Raw genomic sequence first — 20829 nt, 5'->3', positions numbered from 1 at the left:
TAAAGTACAAAAAATAAAAAAAGCTAAGTTACAAAAAATAAAAAAATAAGTTACAAACACGTTAAAAATATTACAACAATTTTAAGCTACTTACACCTAATCTAAGCCCCCTAATAAAATAACAAACCCCCCAAAATAAGAAAAATCCCTACCCTATTCTAAATTAAATACATTTCAAAGCTCTTTTACCTTACCAGCCCTTAAAAGGGCCATTTGTGGGGGCATGCCCCAAAAAGTTCAGCTCTTTTGCCTGTAAAAGAAAAATACAACCCCCCCCAACATTAAAACCCACCACCCACATACCCCTAATCTAACCCAAACCCCCCTTACAAAAACCTAACACTAATCCCCTGAAGATCATCCTACCTTGAGTCGTCTTCACTCAGCCGAGCCACCGATGGAACTGAAGAGGACATCCGGAGCGGAAGAAGTTAATCCTCCAAGCGGCGCTGAAGAAATCTTCCATCCGATGAAGTCATCATCCAGGCGGCGCTGAAGAAGTCTTTGATACGGCCGATGTCATCTTCCAAGAGGCGCTGAAGATGTCTTCTATCCGGGTGAAGTCATCTTCCAAGCCGGGTCTTGAATCTTCCTTCCGCCGACGCGGAACCACCTTCTTCACCGACGGACTACGACGAATGACGGCTCCTTTAAGGGACGTCATCCAAGATGGCGTCCCCTCAATTCCGATTGGCTGATAGGATTCTATCAGCCAATCGGAATTAAGGTAGGAAAATCTGATTGGCTGATGGAATCAGCCAATCAGATTCAAGTTCAATCCGATTGGCTGATCCAATCAGCCAATCAGATTGAGCTCGCATTCTATTGGCTGATCGGAACAGCCAATAGAATGCGAGCTCAATCTGATTGGCTGATTCCATCAGCCAATCAGATTTTTCCTACCTTAATTCCGATTGGCTGATAGAATCCTATCAGCCAATCGGAATTGAGGGGACGCCATCTTGGATGACGTCCCTTAAAGGAGCCGTCATTCGTCGTAGTCCGTCGGTGAAGAAGGTGGTTCCGCGTCGGCGGAAGGAAGATTCAAGACCCGGCTTGGAAGATGACTTCACCCGGATAGAAGACATCTTCAGCGCCTCTTGGAAGATGACATCGGCCGGATCAAAGACTTCTTCAGCGCCGCCTGGATGATGACTTCATCGGATGGAAGATTTCTTCAGCGCCGCTTGGAGGATTAACTTCTTCCGCTCCGGATGTCCTCTTCAGTTCCATCGGTGGCTCGGCTGAGTGAAGACGACTCAAGGTAGGATGATCTTCAGGGGATTAGTGTTAGGTTTTTGTAAGGGGGGTTTGGGTTAGATTAGGGGTATGTGGGTGGTGGGTTTTAATGTTGGGGGGGTTGTATTTTTCTTTTACAGGCAAAAGAGCTGAACTTTTTGGGGCATGCCCCCACAAATGGCCCTTTTAAGGGCTGGTAAGGTAAAAGAGCTTTGAAATTTATTTAATTTAGAATAGGGTAGGGATTTTTCTTATTTTGGGGGGTTTGTTATTTTATTAGGGGGCTTAGATTAGGTGTAAGTAGCTTAAAATTGTTGTAATATTTTTAACGTGTTTGTAACTTATTTTTTTATTTTTTGTAACTTAGCTTTTTTTATTTTTTGTACTTTAGTTAGTTTATGTAATTGTATTTAATTGTAGTTATTTGTAGGTAGTTTATTTAGTTAATTTAATGATAGTGTAGTATTAGGTTTAATTGTAACTTAGGTTAGGATTTATTTTACAGGTAATTTTGTATTTCTTTTAGCTAGGTAGTTATTAAATAGTTAATAACTATTTAATAACTATTCTAACTAGCTAAAATAAATACAAAGTTACCTGTAAAATAAATATAAATCCTAAGATAGCTATAATATAATTATTAATTATATTGTAGCTATCTTAGGGTTTACTTTACAGGTAAGTATTTAGTTTTAAATAGTAATAATTTATTAAAGTATAGTGTAGTGTTAGGTGTAATTGTAACTTAGGTTAGGATTTATTTCACAGGTACATTTCTCTTTATTTTAGCTAGGTAAGCTATTAAATAGTTAATAACTATTTAATAGTTATTGTACATGGTTAAAATAAATTGAAAGTTACCTGTCAAATAAATATAAATCCTAAGATAGCTAGAATATAATTCTTATTTATATTGTAGCTATATTAGGGTTTATTTTAAAGGTAAGTATTTAGTTTTAAATAGGATTCATTTAGTTAATAAGAGTTAATTTATTTAGATTTATTTAATTAATATTTAAGTTAGGGGGGCGTTAGGGTTAGACTTAGGTTTAGGGGTTAATAATTTTATTACAGTGGCGGCGGCGTAGTGGGGGGCAGGATAGGGGTTAATAAATTTATTATAGGTGGCGACGGTGTAGGGGGGGCAGGATAGGGGTTAATAGGTTTAATATAGGTTGCGGCGAGTTCATGGAGCGGCGGTTTAGGGGTTAAACTATTTATTTAGTTGCGGAGAGGTGCGGGATCAGCAGGATAGGGGTTAATAATTTTATAATAGAGGGCGACGGTGTAGGGGGGGCAGGATAGGGGTTACTAGGTATACTGTAGGTGGCAGCGGTGTCCGGGAGCGGCGGTTTAGGGGTTAATACATTTATAAGAGTTGCGGCAGGGTCTAGGAGCGGCGGTTTAGGGGTTAATACATTTATAAGAGTTGCGGCGGGGTCTAGGAGCGGCGGTTTAGGGGTTAGTAACTTTATTTAGTTGCGGGGGGCTCCGGGGGCGCCGGTATAGGGGGTAGAACAGTGCAGTTTAGTGTGAGTGCTTAGTGACAGGCTAGCAATAAAGCTGGGAAAAAGCCGAAGGGCAGCGAGATCGGATGAGTGATAACTGTCACAGTCCGCTGCTCATCGCCCCGCGGCTTTTTGACAGCTTTATTTGATAACTTAGGCGAACGTATTCAAGGTCCGTGGCGGCGAAGGTAGGCGAGCTTAGGCGGGCGTATTGGGCCGGCGAAGCCAGAAAAGTAGACGGCTTGATAACTACCCCCCTCTGTCTTCTGTGTTTTGGTTTACCAGCTTTAGCATGGTGTAGGCCACAGTTACTGCCTATTAGCAGGAAGAACAGAAGCTTCCAATACTGGTTGTTGTAGAATTTTAAAAGCGAGAAACTGAATAAAATTGAGTTTTCTGTAAGTGTGATGGTTATGGGCTAGAATACGAGTGGAGGGCTATTTAGCTCTCCCGCGCATGCATTATCATCGTTAGACCGAGGCTTTTTGCGTGCATCCTTTTGCGCTCGTTTTATAAGTTGAAAGTAAAAAGTTAGAGCAAGAGTGTAAACCCGATGCGCACCGGAAAGAGTTGGACATAGAACATTGCGGTGTTTACTTATCATCTATATGGCAATTTTAGAAATAAATGTAGGACCATATATTACTCAAAGAATGTGTGTTTAATGTATTTACACTTAGTAGTTTACATGTTACATAGCAAACAATATAAATGTAAATTGTGGAAATTTAAATTTGTATTCCTACCTACAGACAAATACAAAACAAGGTGCCCCACATTACATATTTTACGCGATTTTGGTATTACATATACGGCGTAGCATACAAGTTACATGCGTATATTTCACTCCCGAAAATGCCTTCAAAAATAAACTAACACCTAACGCATGCGCAATGTCTATCTTTCTGTCAACCGCAATCCCAGACCGCAATAACTAATAAAGTCTTTTAACCCCTAAACCGCCACAGCCCACAACGCAATAAACCTAATCTAGTATTAAACCCTAAACTGCCATAGCCCACAACGCAATAAACCTAACCCCCCTAACCTAACCCCCCTAACCTAACCCCCTCTAAATAAACTAAAATTAGCTAATTCACAAAATACTAAAGTTACCATTAAATATAAAAAAAATTACACTACTTCTAAAATACAAATAAACTAAGTATAAATTAAAGTAGCAGTCTAATCCAAATTCAGGAGTAGACTGTCCCTTTAAGCAAGAATTACAGAAAATAAAAAAATCTAAGATTACAGAAAATAAAAAATAAATTTACAAAAGTTTAAATAAATTGCACCTAATCCCTGTGAAAATAAAAAAGCCCCCCCAAAATAAAAACACCCCCTAATCTAATCAACTACCAGTAGCCCTTAAAAGGACTTTTTGCAGTGCAATGCCCTGAGATAATCCGCTCTTTTGTACAAAAAATACACACAGCCCCCCTACTAGTAAAACCCCCACCCACCAAACCCCCCCAAAAGGGCATTTGTTGGGCATTGCATTCAGCTTTTGCTGCTCACCCTATCTAAATAAAATAAATCCCCCCAAAAACCCTTTAAAAAAGCCTAAGTCTAACCCCCAAGTGGTCCTCACCTGTCCTGAAGTTCAGCGGAGAAGGTCCTGTTCCAGGCGGTGAAGTCTTCTTCCAAGAAGTGACCTCTTCTTTCTTCCAGGAACCAGCCGGCGGGGAGTGGAGGGCGGAGAGTTGAAGTAGTTTGTGAATTTGCTAATTTTAGTTTATTTAGGGGGGTTAGGTTAGGGGAGGTTAGGTTAGGGGGGGTTAGGTTAGGTTAGGGTTTAGGTTTATTGCATTGTGGGCTATGGCGGTTTAGGGGTTAATACTAGAATAGGTTTATTGCGTTGTGGGCTATGTCGGTTTAGGGGTTAATACTAGAATAGGTTTATTGCGTTGTGGGTTAGGGGTTAATAGTTTTAATAGGTAGCTTGCGATGTTGGTGTTGGCGGATTTAGGGGTTAATAATTTAGTTATTACTTGCGGTGTGGGTTTGATGGCGGATATAGGGGTTAATAGTTTAAATAGGCATATTGCGTTGTGGGGGGTTGTCGGTCTAGGGGTTAATACATTTAATATTGGTAATGAGAGGGGGGGATTGCGAATATAGGGGTTTTACGTGTCGGGCATATTTTTGGGAGGCGTGTTAGACTTTTACGGGAGATTTGTTATTTTCTTTACTTTTCTTAGGCGCCGGCAGTTTCTAAAGTGCCGTAAGTCACTGGCGACTCCAGAAATTTGTATTTACGCTCATTTCTGGACATCGTTAGTTTATCAGACTTACGGCACTTTATGAACTGCGGGGTTTATGTAATACCCCGATGTGCGAGGTGAAATTACGGATGGCGCAGGTTCCCACGCTTGCACCAAAACCTGCGCCGTATATTTGATCGCGCCCAAGAAGTCTAGATAAATAAAAGAAATACAACACAAGTTATACTCTATACTGAACATGACAAAATGAAAGTTCTATTCACTTTAGACTTATTTTATTTATTTTTTTGTATGTCAGTATTTATAGAAATACAAACCAAATTAATACATTTTTGGGGAATATTTAAAGGGAGCTCAAACTCAGTTTTTTATTTATACATAAGAAATAACTACATTGCAAACAATCTCTACTCAAAATAAAAGTTTCAAAGTATTTAAAACTATTATTTTGATATACAAATGTGCATTGGTTTGTAAGCCAAGGACACACACATTGAAATGCCTCTAAAATGGTCGATTACGAGTGGAGCGTTATTTAATGCTCCCACTCAAGCTTTAACTGCACTAGAAGTAAGCTTTTTGCTCCCGTCGGGTTGTGCTCGTATTCTGAGTTGAAAGTAAACTGTTTTCACTCTTGCGCTAACCCGACGAGCGCAAAAGCCGAACTTACAATATTGTCTGCCTTCACGTATGCCCCCATAGAAGTCAATGGAACAAAAAAAGTGAAAAACAAACCAACACCCAACTTGCGCAAACCCAACATGAAAATATGAATATTTCACATTCCAATGTTCTTCACATAGAAGAATATGTTCTATTTATTCATAAATAAATATTTATATATATATATATGATGGTATTCTGGTCAATATATATCTATACATATATATATATATATATATATATATATAGATGATTATATATAGGTATATATATATATATATTGTCAAGGTATAAGTAAAGATTGTATATATATATATCTATATATTATATATTGATCCTATGTTTGGCTAGTCAGTGGCAGGTGATTCACTCATTCAGAGGAAGGAATTGACTTCACCCATGCTTACATCTTCAGCTCTCCCCCCACTTGGAATGCAGGGCTATTCTGAACACACAAGTGAGGACAATGGAACATTTGGTGTACTTAATTAAAACAACCATTCCAGAGGAAAAAAAAACAGATTACTTCAAAGATAATCATCTGTATATTCTATATATTTCACATCTGTTTCCAAGGATATCCCACTGAGGCGTGAATTTAAAATCCCTATCAGATAATCGCTGACCCCTATTTCTACTCTGAAGCCATCTATATTGCATCTCATAAATTCTGAAGATAACAGTTCTATTCTAATATAAAACAAACCCCCCAGCTGAATGAAGACATGTTCACTTAACTATATACAAAGTTTTTATGGCTCAAGATAACATAGTCTTTGAAGCCAACAGCACTACAGGGGTGCAGAAACCAAGTTGACAAACAGAGACCATGTGTAAATTATCTCCTATGAAATTTTCCATGTAAAGAGAGCAGACGGATTGGTCTCTGTGTGGCATAGATAAAAGTATATTATCCTTGAAAAAGAAATAATTCAAATAACCCATATATGTATATATATATGTTGAAATGGGACATATTATATTAAAGGGGTAATTGCTGCATTAAATATATATATAGGAGATAAATTCAGAATTATTATAGATTAAATAACAATTTTAATAGTACCATGGTTAAAATATATACATAACATGTTTTCCTGTCTTTCCAGATGGAGCCTAAAGATGACATATACAGGATGGATACATGGAATGAAATAAGTCATATCATATGATTGTGCACTAAATGTTTATAAAATTTTAAATACATCTCTTGAAATATAATGAGATGGATATATGGAAGTCACTTTAATGTGATATGACCATCAAATATTGACATCTGATATTAAAGTATAAATTTTCTGTTAGGCTAAATGAAATATAAATGCTAACAAGAGAAAGCTACTAATGCAATAAATTATAATATGTTTAATAGGGAAAATTAAATTAACAATATACTTATTTTTAATATAATATAATGTTAGACACATGATGTTTCATATCAAAATGATCAGAGAGGTGATATAATACTGCTCCATCTGTGATTGATATTGTGAGGGATTCATGCAAGTAATTATGGCAGTTATTACATATTTTAAAGAAATAATCTCTTTTACTGTTAGAAATGTTCGGGTGAATCTGTTTGTATGCGTCTACTGCCACCCGAGGGCCGGAACCCAATATGACAGTTAAGGGATTTAACTGTTAAAAGATGCGTTTCCATGGTGACCGAGGGCCAATCCAAATAGACATCCCATCTAACCAATGGGATGGTCAGATCTCGTAGGGCCACCCCCATGGTTTCATAAATGAGTGAAAACTTATATAAGTATAAGCAGGAGGGAAAGGGGACACAGATTGCTGACTTGAATGATCTACTGCTGGGCGTTCGAAATACATTCATTCTGAGCAAGCTGACTGCCTCTTCTCATTGATTGCAAAATTTACTTATCTGTCTTCTGAGATGAAACAAGGAGTTTTTTTTTTTATAACTGAACTATCAATTTTGGTCATTTTGGTAAAGTATATATATATAAAAAGAAAAAGGTTTGCAATTAATATTTTAATACAAATATATGCATAATAGCTGCAGCTTAAAGTATAAGTGAGAGATTTATAAAGAGCAGTTTATATTTTAGTTTATATTCACAGTCTGCATATTGTTAAACATATATCTCTTGCATGCTAAATAATTTATCTGTGCAATTTCTGATGTTTTAAATTAGAATTGTATTAGAATCAATTGCAGCTAAATAACTGTGTATATATATATATATATATATATATATATATATACAGGGTATATATATATATATATATATATATATATACTGTTCTCTTGTTTATATAAGCACTGTTAGAATTATACCAATCTGAATGTTTTAGTGGTTTATACTTTAGTCTCATTGTGTTAACTGAGTGAAATTTCTATTGCGAATAAGGTAACCTTTTATGAATTTGGCATAGCATATTTTAAATAGTTTTTTGAACACATATAATATTGATTCTGGTTCTTACAAATATATATATTTCAATATGTTCATAGATATTTACTAATAAAAAGAACTCAGGTATTTATATTAATTTTATTGTATTAGTATATGCATATTTGATGGTGGGTTTAGTTTAAAGAAAGATTGTTAAATATATTCAGTTATAACCCTGCCATATACTCACATATTATTTGGAGAGTACTGCTAAGATTCTTATAAATATACTGACAATATATATAGGAATATATATTTAAAAATATATATATAAAAATAAGAACATATTCTGCTATGTAAAGAACATCGGAAAGTGAAATATTTACAGTAAATATGCAGTAAATATTGCATAAATGTTTTTTCATTTTTCATCTACTTAACTGCAAAGGGCACTAATGCACTTATACATATGTCTATAAATGTATACATATGTGTTTATATGTGTATATATGTCTGTAAATACATATATAAATACATTTGTACACACATATAAACATATATATATATACAAAACATGGAAGGGAACTGCACTCTCATACCGGACCGGGTACACATCCCATGACCCTGCAACATGCTCAGCCCTGGGTGCCACTGGCACTCACAGGAAGCTGTGCTGTCCCCAGAGCCACAAGCAGTTAACCCCAGACAGGTCTGGGTGCAAGAACCATAGGGAAAATTGCAAAACAAATTAATACAACACACAGAGAAAACCCAGCACTCACTTACAAGCTCTTATTATGAGTGTAACTGTACTTTGTAATGTATATTTAATGTGTTTTATGAAACGGTTAACCAGGGCTCTGAGGATGCGATAATCATTCTAGCATGAATCGCGATTGTGCTCAAGTGATCACATTTACTTTCAACTTGCAATACGAGCGGTAAACCAATGAGTGCAAACAGCCATGATAAACCCCTTATCATTCACATGTAACTGTTAGCGCTCCTCTCGTTATCTGGCCCTTTATTTGCTAATTTGCCGTGGCTACTCTTACACCAGTTAATGTACAGCATGTAGGAGTGCCAGAATGAATTGTACCCTTTCTGAGGGAGAAGAAACACTATAATTTTCACCATTAAATTACAGGAAAAGCAGGTAAAATAAATAACGCATTGGAGGTTTTTTTTATTTTCCATAATTATATATATATATATATATATATATATATATATATACATATCCTATAATATAAAAGGCCAAGTGTGTCCGAAGCTGTCATGCGCAGTAGAGACAGTACGAGGACAAACACACCTGGCCTTAGAGTCTACCTGATCTGCTGCAGCATGGTGACTGTGGATGGAAGTGGGCATGGCCGGGCATGGCGGGTGTGAGTGGGGGCGTGGCCGGGCCTGCGCGAGAGAGAGAGAGGGAAAGGAGATAGAAAGAGATGGGGAGAGAGCATAAGAGATGGGAAAGAGCTAAAGAGAGAGTAAGAGAGAGCAAAAGAGAGGGAAAAGAGCAAAAAGAGGGGGGAGAGAGCAAAATAGAGCATAAAGAGCAAAAGAGAGGGAAGAGAGAGTGGGAGAGAGAGAGAGCAAAAGAGACGGGGAGAGAGAAAATAAGAGGGGGAAAGAGAGATAGCAAAAGAAGAGAGGGGGAGAGAGAGGGGGGAGAGAAAGCAAAAGAGGGGGGAGAGGGGAGAGAGTGGGGGGAAGCAAAAGAGAGGGATGGAGAGAGAGAGCAAAAGAGGGGAGAGAGATATAGCAAAAGAAAGGGGGGAGGGAGAAAGTGCAAAAGAGAGGGGGAGAGAGAGAGCGCAAAAGAAAGGGGGAGAGAGAGAGAGCGCAAAATAGAGGGGGGAGAGAGAGAGCGCAAAAGATCGGGTGGAGAGAGAGATTGAAAAAGAGAGGGGGGAGAGAGAGAGCACAAAAGAGAGGGGGATAGAGAGAGCACAAAAGAGAGGGTTAGAGAGAGAGCGCAAAAGAGAGGGGGAGAGAGCACAAAAGAGAGGGGGAGAGAGCACTGAAGACAGGGGGAGAGAGAGAGTACAAAAGGGAGGGGGGGAGAGAGCGCAAAAGAGAGAGGGGAGAGAGAGAGCGCAAAAGAGAGGGGAGAGAGAGAGCGCAAAAGAGAGGGGGACAGAGTGCAAAAGAGATGGGGGAGAGAGAGCAAAAGAGAGGGGGGAGAGAGAGCAAAAGAGAGGGGGAAGAGAGCAAAAGAGAGGAGGGAGAGAGCAAAAGAGAGGGGGAAGAGAGCAAAAGAGACGGGGGAGAGAGCAAAAGAGAGGGGGGAGAGAGAGAGCGCTAAAGAGAGGGGGAGAGAGAGCGCAAAAGAGAGGGGAGAGAGAGAGAGCGCAAAAGAGAGTGGGAGAGAGAGAGCACAAAAGAGAGGGGGAGAGAGAGCACAAAAGAGAGGGTTAGAGAGAGAGCACAAAAGAGAGGGGGGAGAGAGCACAGAAGACAGGGGGAGAGAGAGAGCACAAAAGGGAGGGGGGAGAGAGCGCAAAAGAGAGAGGGGAGAGAGAGAGTGCAAAAGAGAGGGGAGAGAGAGAGCGCAAAATATAAAGACATGTATACACATAATACACACACATATATATATATATATATATATATATACACACACATAATACACACACACATATATATATATATATATATATATACACACACACATATACATACGTTCACACACATATACACACTTTAAGCCCCTCTAATCAAATACCTTTAAACATTCAATATCATTGTTAACGTTTTAATGTGTTGTTAATAGAAATACTTCAAATTCATATGAGTTAGTGCAGTTAGTGCTCGAGCAACAATAAATAAATAAAATTTGTGTGCTATTTGTAATCTAGTCCATAGTGAATGGTTATTGAATGATGAATGATACAGAATTTATCTCTTCTACAAATTAGTTCTGGTACCATTCCTGTTTGCAACCTTAACTGACAGAGACCTGATTTATATAAAGTAAACATTATATACTGCATACATAGGATATAGGTACCTAGCCATAACTGCAATGTCAGACAGCATTGTCGGAAAGTATTGATTGCAAATCTTGCCCATTCAAGCATTTAATTGTTATGTGAAAATATAAATGCTAACTATAACTAGTGTATGTCCTTATATCTGCAAACTGTGTAGTTTAAATCTTAAAAAATGACACAATCTAACTAGGCTTTATTTCTGTCACTTATCCCCCTTTACAAATTAGCAGGAGTATTATATAATGCCAGCCAAGCTCTATAATACTTTATTACCAATGTGTAGGAAGTCATAAAAGGTTTATAGAAAATAAAATAGCATTTTAAGTACATCAGTCACAACGAGCAATAAAGATGACAAGAGGTCATGGACAATCTTGATATTTCACCCAAAAAATAAGCATAACTGTTTCTGTTAAAATAGCAATGTCTCATCCAAAATGATGAACACATTTGTTTGTTTGTATTATGTCATTAGTAGAAAACCACTGGAATATATTTATTACCTTACAAACTTCATGTTTTAATTTATGTTTTTTATTTTAAAGTGGGTAAGGCTGTTCATGTAAATAGAACTTCTGTAACACTGTAGCAGGTCAATCATAATCCTTTAAAACAACTTATCAAGTGTTTTCTATTAAAAATCATTAGATATGTTTTTCGGAAGGAATGTGATCAACACCTATATTTGTAACAAATGGAAATATGCACTGGGTATCTCACACTGATGAATGTTTTTCCATAATTTATAGTAAAATAATATTTCATACAATTAAAGAAATGTGAAAGCGTAAAGAGATGTGAGGCTATCTGGCACTAGATTAATTCTTTATTTACAACTATATAATACTGTATTAAAATAAATGCCTGATTTTGGGCTAGATTACAAGTTGAGTGCTAAATTATTGCAAATGGCAAATTTGCCCACTTGTGGGCGTGCGATAATTAACCAGACCAGATCTCTGGTTAATTTTCTAAACGTGCCCCAAATGCCCTCAAATAGAGGGGACTATAGTTTATTTTAAAAAAAATATAGATTTAAAAAAAAACAAAAAAAAAAACAACTGCATTTTTTAGGGTCTAAAAAGTTGGTGGGAGTGGGGTGTTAGAAAAAAAAAACGGCACTGAAAAGTGCTTTTACATTGCGGTCTATGGGAACTCTGTGTTCCCAGTAAATATATATGTATATGACTAAATAACTAAATATATATATATATATATATATATATATATATATATTTATGTGTTAATATGTGTATACACACATATTAACTTCAAAAAGAGAAAGGTAGAGGCTGTTCCATAAAATCAATTTCTTTATTTGATTAGTTTAAAAACGGCAAACACAGCAATGAAAGGACATGGTGTAGAAGGCGCAGCACAGTCTGGCTCTGAGCTGTATTGTTTCACCGGAGGAGCAAGTGTCTGGAACAAGTTGAGGCGGAGAAAGGATTTCCCTGCCTCGTTCCAGAGTGTGCTTCATTGGCCAGGACCAGGCCGCGCCCACACAGAGGCGTCCGGACGGAACCCACAGCAGTGTTCGGCGATACCTGCCTTACCTATTGGATTGGGTGAGTGAGATCTCCATTGTTTTATTTGGAGCAAGTGAACTAGTGAACACACTGCGAATCCCAAGGGGTTCTTGTATAGCACTTTGTACTTCAGACGTCAATTGTTCATGCTGACTATATTAAATAGGCTGCCTTCTAATCTCTGGGTTTCTCTTTTTTCATTACACACATATTAATACAGAAATATGTATGAATATAGTCATATACATATATATTTAAAAATATGCTGCCATCGCTGTGCTACTTACCCCTTGGCTGCGCGATGTTCTGATGCCATCCCATTGGAGCCTATGGAAGTGTGATCTTATGAGCGCAATGCTTTAGGGCAATTTACATCTAAATTGTGATACCAGCGCACATTAGCGTGCACTGGTATTAAAAAATTGGAGCGCAAATATCGGTTCAGCAAAAGCAATATATTGCACTCCACTTATAGGGGCTTATTTATCAAGATCCGAATGGAGCTTGATGCTGAATACGGTGAGCGTATTGTGCGCCGTATTCAGCGAGGTCTGTCGGACCTGATCCGCACTGTCGGATCAGGTCCGACAGACCTTGATAAATAGAGGCCATAATGTGGTCCTTTATATTTTAGTCCAAAATCAGCTCTTTTTTGCACGCCTCAATATTCTGGAACATATTATCCAATCACTTTCATATCCAACTAATATTATTTTAATAATATATTGCTGAATTATAGATGACCACCTTTTATGTTACTTCATACATCTGTATGGATTCACATTTACTCCACCTTGCTTTTTGTAAGTATTTTTTTTAGCATTTAAAAAATGATTTAATTATTACATTTTATAATACTTATCACTAAATCTGAACTATTCAATTTATGTTAAAATGCTAAAACTAGGAAAAGCAAATAAACATTTTGCACAAAAAATAACAGCAGTTTTGCTAATATAAATGCATTGTTTTTTCAGGTAAGCAAATTTTAAATCTCTAATTGATGTCACTATATTGAAATTGCTTCACAGTTTTTGTCAATTCCACATTTATAGGTATATTAAACAAATCCTCCACCCTTTCTGTAAAGAAGTGTTTTGGGTTCTTTTTGTTTATTTTTTTTTTTCAGATTGCTTCTGAGCCAACCACTGTGCGACTTGAGATCATTCCTTATTTTGTTTTTCCACTTATTGGGAACAAAAACAAGATTCAGCCTCAGCTTTATAAAATCTGATAATAAAGTTTTCTATCATATCACCTCTCTCCTTCTCATCTCTAAACTATGCTTTCAAAAGTCATGAAACCTTTCATTTTAAGTTCTATGGGGTAATTTTAATAAAGGTCGAGCAGACATGATTCGCTGCAGCGACCTCGCTAAATGATGACAGCATACGCTGTGACCATTTTTAATCCTAACCTAAAAGGTGGAGGAGAAGTTAAGGAGCAGCCGTCTTACGACCACTGCTTCTTAGCTTCCGTTTCAGGCGGACCTGATATAAATCTGGCATTGCTCTGCACACTTTCTTCTTAGTATTCTTCATAGTATTTCTAAATACCGCACTGGTCTGCAACATCAAACATTTCTAGTTCACATACTATTATATCCCTTACCTTGGTTCACAATTTTTCTTGTGTTTATGTAAATAAAGAGGATGATCTGCTATACTTTCTTTTTTAATACCAGTGCACGCTAATGTGCGCTGGTATCACAATTTAGGTGCAAATTGCCCTAAAGCATTGCGCTCATAAGAGCACACTTCCATAGGCTCCAATGGGATGGCAGCAGAACATTGCGCAGCCAAGGGGTAAGTAGCACAGCGATGGCAGCATATTTTTAAATATATATGTATATGACTATATTCATACATATTTCTGTATTAATATGTGTGTATACACAGTTAACACATACATATATATATATAGTTATTTAGTCATATACATATATATTTACTGGTAACACAGAGTTCCCATAGACCGCAATGTAAAAGCACTTTTCAGTGGCGTTTTTTTTTTCTCTAACACCCCACTCCCACCAACTTTTTAGACCCTATATTAACACATAAATATATATGTATGTAAGCATATACATATATATTTACTGGGAACTCACCGTTCCCATAGACAGCAATGTAAAGGCACAGTTATTTTATTAAAAAGTAAAGATGCTACTATCTTTATTTTTTAATAAAATACACTACACTGTATTTTGGGGGCATTTGGGGCACATCTATAAAATTAACCAGAGATCTGATCTCTTGTTAATTTTATAAGAGCCAATTACTACCTCGAGCTAGCAATAATTTGCCCATTTGCAGGCGCGCAATAATTTAGCGCTCCACTGGTAATCTAGCCCATAATTGGCAATGAGTATATTAGGCTTTTATATTTACATATTTATATTTTAGTTCTAACATGTTTTCAATTATTATGTTTTTTTCTATCTTTATAGTCTTAAAGGGACATGAAACAAAACATTTTTCTTTCATGGTTTAGAATAAAGCATAACATTTTAAACATTTTTCTAATTTACTTCCATTACAATTTTGCTTCATTCTCTTGGTATTATTTCTTAAATAAGCAGCAATGCACTACTGGTAACTAGCTGAACACATCAGTAGCCAATCACAACAGGCATATATGTGCAGACACCAATCAGCAGCAAGCTCCCAGCTCGTGAGCCTATCTAGATATGCTTTTCAACAAATGATACCAAAAGAATGAAGTCAATTAGATACAATAAATAAGTTGGAAAGTTGTTTAAAAATGTATGCTCTATCTAAATCATGAAAGAAAAATGTTGAGTTTCGTGTCCCTTTAAGAATTCAACACACAGAGCTTGCTTATATTAGCTTCATTGTCACATTAAAGACACTGACAGATAGCTTATATCAAGCTAAAATAAAATGTATTGTTTTATTATATTTTTTAATTTATACATGAAATTAATTTTTCAGCTTTGTATATTTTTATTAACTCGTTCACAAGCTGCTGGGCATTGGTCATTATTTGATTTCATTACTCATCTGTTCCTGGTTAGACTGACATACTTCATTTTTATTTCATTTGATCATATTTTGATACAAAATGCAATAATCGATGAATACTAAGCAGTACAGATCTGTGTGCTCTGCATACTTTATGAAAGTGAGTTTATTGCTGAATTCAGAAAAATATATGACAAACACTCTACATGACAGTAATAGGTTGAACAATTATATTCATTTTTTTTTCAAACCACAAAAGCAGTCAAGGTAAGATATTTTCCATGAATTGTGCTTTATTTGCACATAACATGACAATGTAAGTCAGCATTACTTATAAGTGAAGTGCAATGGAAAAGCACAACAAATTATTGTGTTTCTACATAATTGTCAGACACATGTAAATTATGGAGAACAAGGTGTAAAGATTTCTGCAATCAGGCATGACAAACAATAATAAAACATAATTTGTTATGACTCAAAAAACACCACTTTAAGCGAATACAAAAACGTAATAATATCTTCTCACATGAAACTGACCTAAAAAAAAAAAGTGTATACAGGTATCCTTTTGGTAGCAAGTTTTTTTTTTTATAAAGGCCAAAAAGCCTGGCCTTGTGATTCAAACAAATTTTAGTTCAAAAGACAAACTGTTGGTTTAATTTTCTCAACTTGGCTTCATTCACTGCTGTCATCCGACCAATCAAAATCATTGAATCCCACTGCCATGTTGATTTTCTTTCCTTTTCTGACAGAGGTGGTTTTGGAGGAATTCTGCTTGGCTTGCATGTTTATCTGCATTCCAGAATGCCGGACGGGTCCTACAACATTCATGTCAAAGATATTTCCAAAGCCCTTCATCATAGCCTGAAGACTTTGGTTCATGCCATCTATCTCCCCATTACTGGTGGCTGTGATCTGACATGACATCTCTGCACTGTTTGACTCCTCTGTTTTAGATTCAAAGAAAGACTTCTGAGAGATTCTTGCAGCAACAGGAAAGAAAAGCTATTAACAAGGAGGAAAGGACAGAGGCAAAAAGGAAAGTTAGAATCAATTTAAATCAAAGATCCAGCAACATTGGATTAGTTTTCAGTAAATGGAAAGTAAAATGATTAGTGAATTAAAAACATAGAAGTTAAGATTTGATCATGCAACCAAAGCAGCTTTTGATTCTTTGCTCTACCTCTACAGAACCAACTAATCTTCTTTGAAAAAAAAAGAAAAATATATGGTTGCTATAATGGGTTTAAAAGACAAGCAGGATGTGTGCCTTATATTATAAAAAATAATCATATAAATAAGCAGGTATTGCACAATCTCCATTCTAGTGTGATTGGAATCATACATAGTTTTGCAATTATTTCCTAGATTTGGAAGCATCTTCAAAACGTTCCTCTGCTCCTTCTAACTATTGGAATGACAAAAAAATAAAATAATAAAAATTTTATATATTTATTGTAGTTGGTTTCATTATTTAAATTTTAATTGAAACTAGTTCTCCTAAGATTAGTTTTACTGCAATAATGGTATTGAGCTGAAAGTCAATTTTTTTTTATCTCTAGCAATAATGGGTCATTATTCTTTATCTCTATGTCCTCTACTTTCATAGCTGTGTTTGATCATAAAACTTGGCTTTAGCAAAACTTTGAAGTTAATTCGCTAAACCCAAAATTCTTATTAAAATTTTTATTTTAATTTGCATTGCTGCCTGTGTATTTTATTATTTTCCAAAACAAGGTTTTTATTTATTTTGTTAACAAAAGTTTTTATAGGTAGCTGGTAAACTAGTTTAACTTTTGGAATCTTTAGTACAAATCTTCATATCTTAAAAAAACAGTAATGTTATATTTACTATTTTTATGTGCAACGTACAATTTGGGTATAAACTGTATCTCCATACCTATATGAGAGTTAAACAGTGAAATTAAAAGAATGCTAACAGATGAATTACAATTCCTTTTAAATAAAGCTATTACAGGTCTATGAGGTATATTTAACATACTGGGTGCGGACATGATACAATGTAGCGTATCATGTGCGCTGCACATCAATAAATGCCGACAACATATGCTGTCAGCATTTATCATTGCACCAGTTCATGTGAACTGCTGGTGCAATGCCGCCCCCTGCAGATTTGCGGCCAATTGGCCGCTAGCAGGGGGTGTCAATCAACCCGATAGTATTCAATCAGGTTGATTTCTGTTCTTTTTTTTTTGGGGGGGGGGGGATTCCACAGACCTTGCAGAAAAATAAATATAAGAGGCCACAATTAAAATAACTGTGAATAATTGGTTCAGTGTTGAGAATGGCTGTCTAAGGTGCAAGAATGTAGGTCTTCCACTTAACCAATGTTATAATTTAATGATGGGTGCAGTTAAAGGGATACTGAAGCCAAGTTTTATCTTTCATGAGCATGCGATTTTAAGAAACTTTCTAATTTACTCCTATTATCAATTTTTCTTTGTTCTCTTGGCATCTTTATTTGAAACATAAGCAATGTAAGCTTACGGGCCAGCCCATTTTTGGTTCAGGACTCTGGATAGAACTTTTAGCTACCAATCAGCAAATCGTAACTGGGCTATTTGCCTCTCTTTTTTTCAAATACCTCAACCACTCCTTTGTTTCTGAGTGCAACTGCCATTTTTTAAAATCTCTTATTGCTAAAGATAATAGTTGTGGGGGCTATGCCTCCTCCAAATATGCGCAAAAGTTCTATGTCTAAAAAGTCATTCCAAAGTTACATTATCAGGTTATTCTGCATATTCAGAGACCAGAACACCTTAGGATGCCCTTATAGTTTTTAGAGTCAGACACGTTTACCTCTTTCATGTTTGAGCTTGAACATCTTAGTTCTTTGTTTAAAGAGGTTTTATGTACTTTAGGAGTCCAAGACCTTAAATCATCTGAGGAAAAAACTTCCAAACAACTTAATTTGATATTTAAACCTTCTGCTAAGTCACTAGAGTTTTTTCCTGTTCCTGAGCCTGGAAAATAATTCTCAGATCCTGATGGGGTTTTTTTTTTAAATCCGTCCTCTAAGTTTCATATGATGTTTCCATTGGCGGCTTCTAATGTAGAGCTTTGGAAAATGTTTCCATTGGTGGATGATACTATTCACTTTAGCCAAAGGTACTACTATTCCCTCAGAGGATAGTACATTTTTCAGAAACCATATGGACATGAAATTGGTAACCTTTCATCCAAATGCCTTTTTCAGCAAGGATTGCTTCTGTAGCATTTGCATCTGCTCTTTGGTGTTACAATTTGTCTGAGCAAATCTCTAAACACTCTGTGGAGGAAGATTTTCAAAATTAATTGAAACTTCTAAAGTCGATTAATGCACTTGTTAGTGGTCCCATTGTTGACATAATTACATTTTATTCTAAGTATATGACTTTAGCAGTGCTGGCTAGAAGGGCTTTCTGATTTAAGTTATTCTCAGCAAATAGGGTTTCCAAAAATAGACTGTTATCTCTCCTTTTCAAGGAAGAATTTATTTGGACCTGGCCTTGACGTTATAATTTCCACTGTGTCTGGAGGTGAAAAAAACTGTTCTCCGTCAGGAGTTCCTTTTGTCAATCTAGGAACCAAAAATCTTCCTCCTCTTTACAATGACCTTAATCTCCAAGATCTTTCTGGAAGTTTAATCCAGATGGAACAAGGCCAAACATTCTATGAGCCTTCTTCCACTTCCAAATCAGCATAAAGGTATAGCCCCAACCAAGATCTTTTCTGGTAGGGGATTTTTTACACCTTTTTTAGAAAGCCTATCGTGGTCTATCCAAGATCGCTAGGTTCTAAACAGTTTCCCAGGATTACTGAATATGTTTCAAATCAAGGCTTTTTCAAAAAAGGTGTTTTCTGTCTCATGCTCCAGAAAACATTATGAATTTTATTAGCTGTAGTTTGTGTTTTGGATCAAGGCCAATGATTTTATTCCATTATTCCCAAGAAAGAGGTGATTTTAAGACCAATTCTAGACAAAATGACTTTAATAAACAAAAATCCGATTTCCAATTTTTAAAATAGTAACAATCTGGACAAATCTCCCCTTTGTCAATTTATGTCAATGTTTAATTTGAAGGATGCCTTCCTTCCTGTTCCGAGATCATCTCCAGCTTCTTCAAAACAAACTTTTTCAGTTTGTGGCTCTTCTGTTTGGTCTATCTACAGCTCCCAGAATTTTTACAAAGGTTCTAGGAACTCTCTTGTTTGTAATAAGTACTCATGTAGTTCAGTGGCTCAAACACCTGAACAACATATTTGTTCAGACTCCATTTGTTTCCTTCAGCTGTATTTCATGCTAACACTCTATTGCTGTCTTCTTCACAGGCATGGTTGGATAATTAATTTAAAAAGAGTTTTCTTTCTCATTTTTCAAGAGTCTCCTTTCTAGGAGTCATTATAGTATCAGTGACTATGCAGCTAGGTTTGCTCATAACTACACTAAAGTTCCAACCAATCTGTCGCTCAATGTATGGAAGTATTAAATCTGATTATTGCAGCATCAGATGTTTTGCCTTTTGCACAGTTCCAAATTAGACCTCTTCAACTTTGTATGCTTTGATAATGTCTCAAAAATGTTGCTTAACTATCTCTATTGGATTCTTCAGTAAGGCAATCTGTATTCTGGTGGATAGTTTGTTCACCCAACTTGGAAAATCATGTCTGCAGTCAAATCTTTTGGGATCATTTTTTTCGGTCTGGAGGTTCAGGAGAGCAGTGGGAGTTTGGTTTCGTTAGGAAGAAAGGTTACCAATAATTATCTTGGACTTGCAATTTGTTAGCTGTCCTCTTCTAAAAAAAGAATTGTATTAGAGCTTTAAAGGGACAGTTCACCCAAAAACTTTCTCCCCTTTAAATTATTCCCAATGATCCTTTTTACCTGCTAGAGTGTATTAAATTGGTTGCAAGTAGCTCCTTTACTCATATTTCAGCATTTGAAATAGCTGATTTAGCTTGTGGTTTCCCAACCTATACTGAAAGTTTTGATACTGGCGTATATGCTATTGACAAGCCTAAGTAAACACAGCCAGCAGAAGAGATTACACCCTCAGTGGGGGCATGATAGTTAAGTAATAAAATGATAATTTTCCATTGTTCTCTCTATGTATTGAGCTTTGGTGTTCCAGACAAATATAAGATAAGGAAGCAAGTTTGTGTGTACATGAAAGTGATAACATAATAAGATCTGATATTACCTGAAGCTCAACCCATTGTAATAGGCTGTGGTTTCAAAGTACAAAACCAGCTACTTCAGATACACAAATAAACCCGAAAATGCAATTTCTCAAATATTTTATACTCTGCAGTTGATAT

At 36.2% G+C, this 20829-nt stretch overlaps 1 protein-coding gene across 1 annotated transcript in view; it reads right to left on the bottom strand.

Moving 5' to 3' along the window:
- MAP3K20 (mitogen-activated protein kinase kinase kinase 20) overlaps positions 1 to 20829 on the bottom strand; it is a 543230-nt gene that overhangs the window by 163749 nt on the left and 358652 nt on the right. The window contains exon 12 of the mRNA XM_053712840.1: positions 16189 to 16515. Coding sequence (XP_053568815.1) covers positions 16189 to 16515 — 327 coding nt within the window. The remainder of the gene's footprint in view (positions 1 to 16188; positions 16516 to 20829) is intronic.

Source organism: Bombina bombina, chromosome 1, assembly GCF_027579735.1.
Source record: "Bombina bombina isolate aBomBom1 chromosome 1, aBomBom1.pri, whole genome shotgun sequence".
In the NCBI taxonomy this organism is placed as follows: Eukaryota; Metazoa; Chordata; class Amphibia; order Anura; family Bombinatoridae; genus Bombina; species Bombina bombina.
The sequence above is the reverse complement of the archived record's forward strand: the minus strand, read 5'-3'. Positions and strand labels throughout refer to the sequence as shown.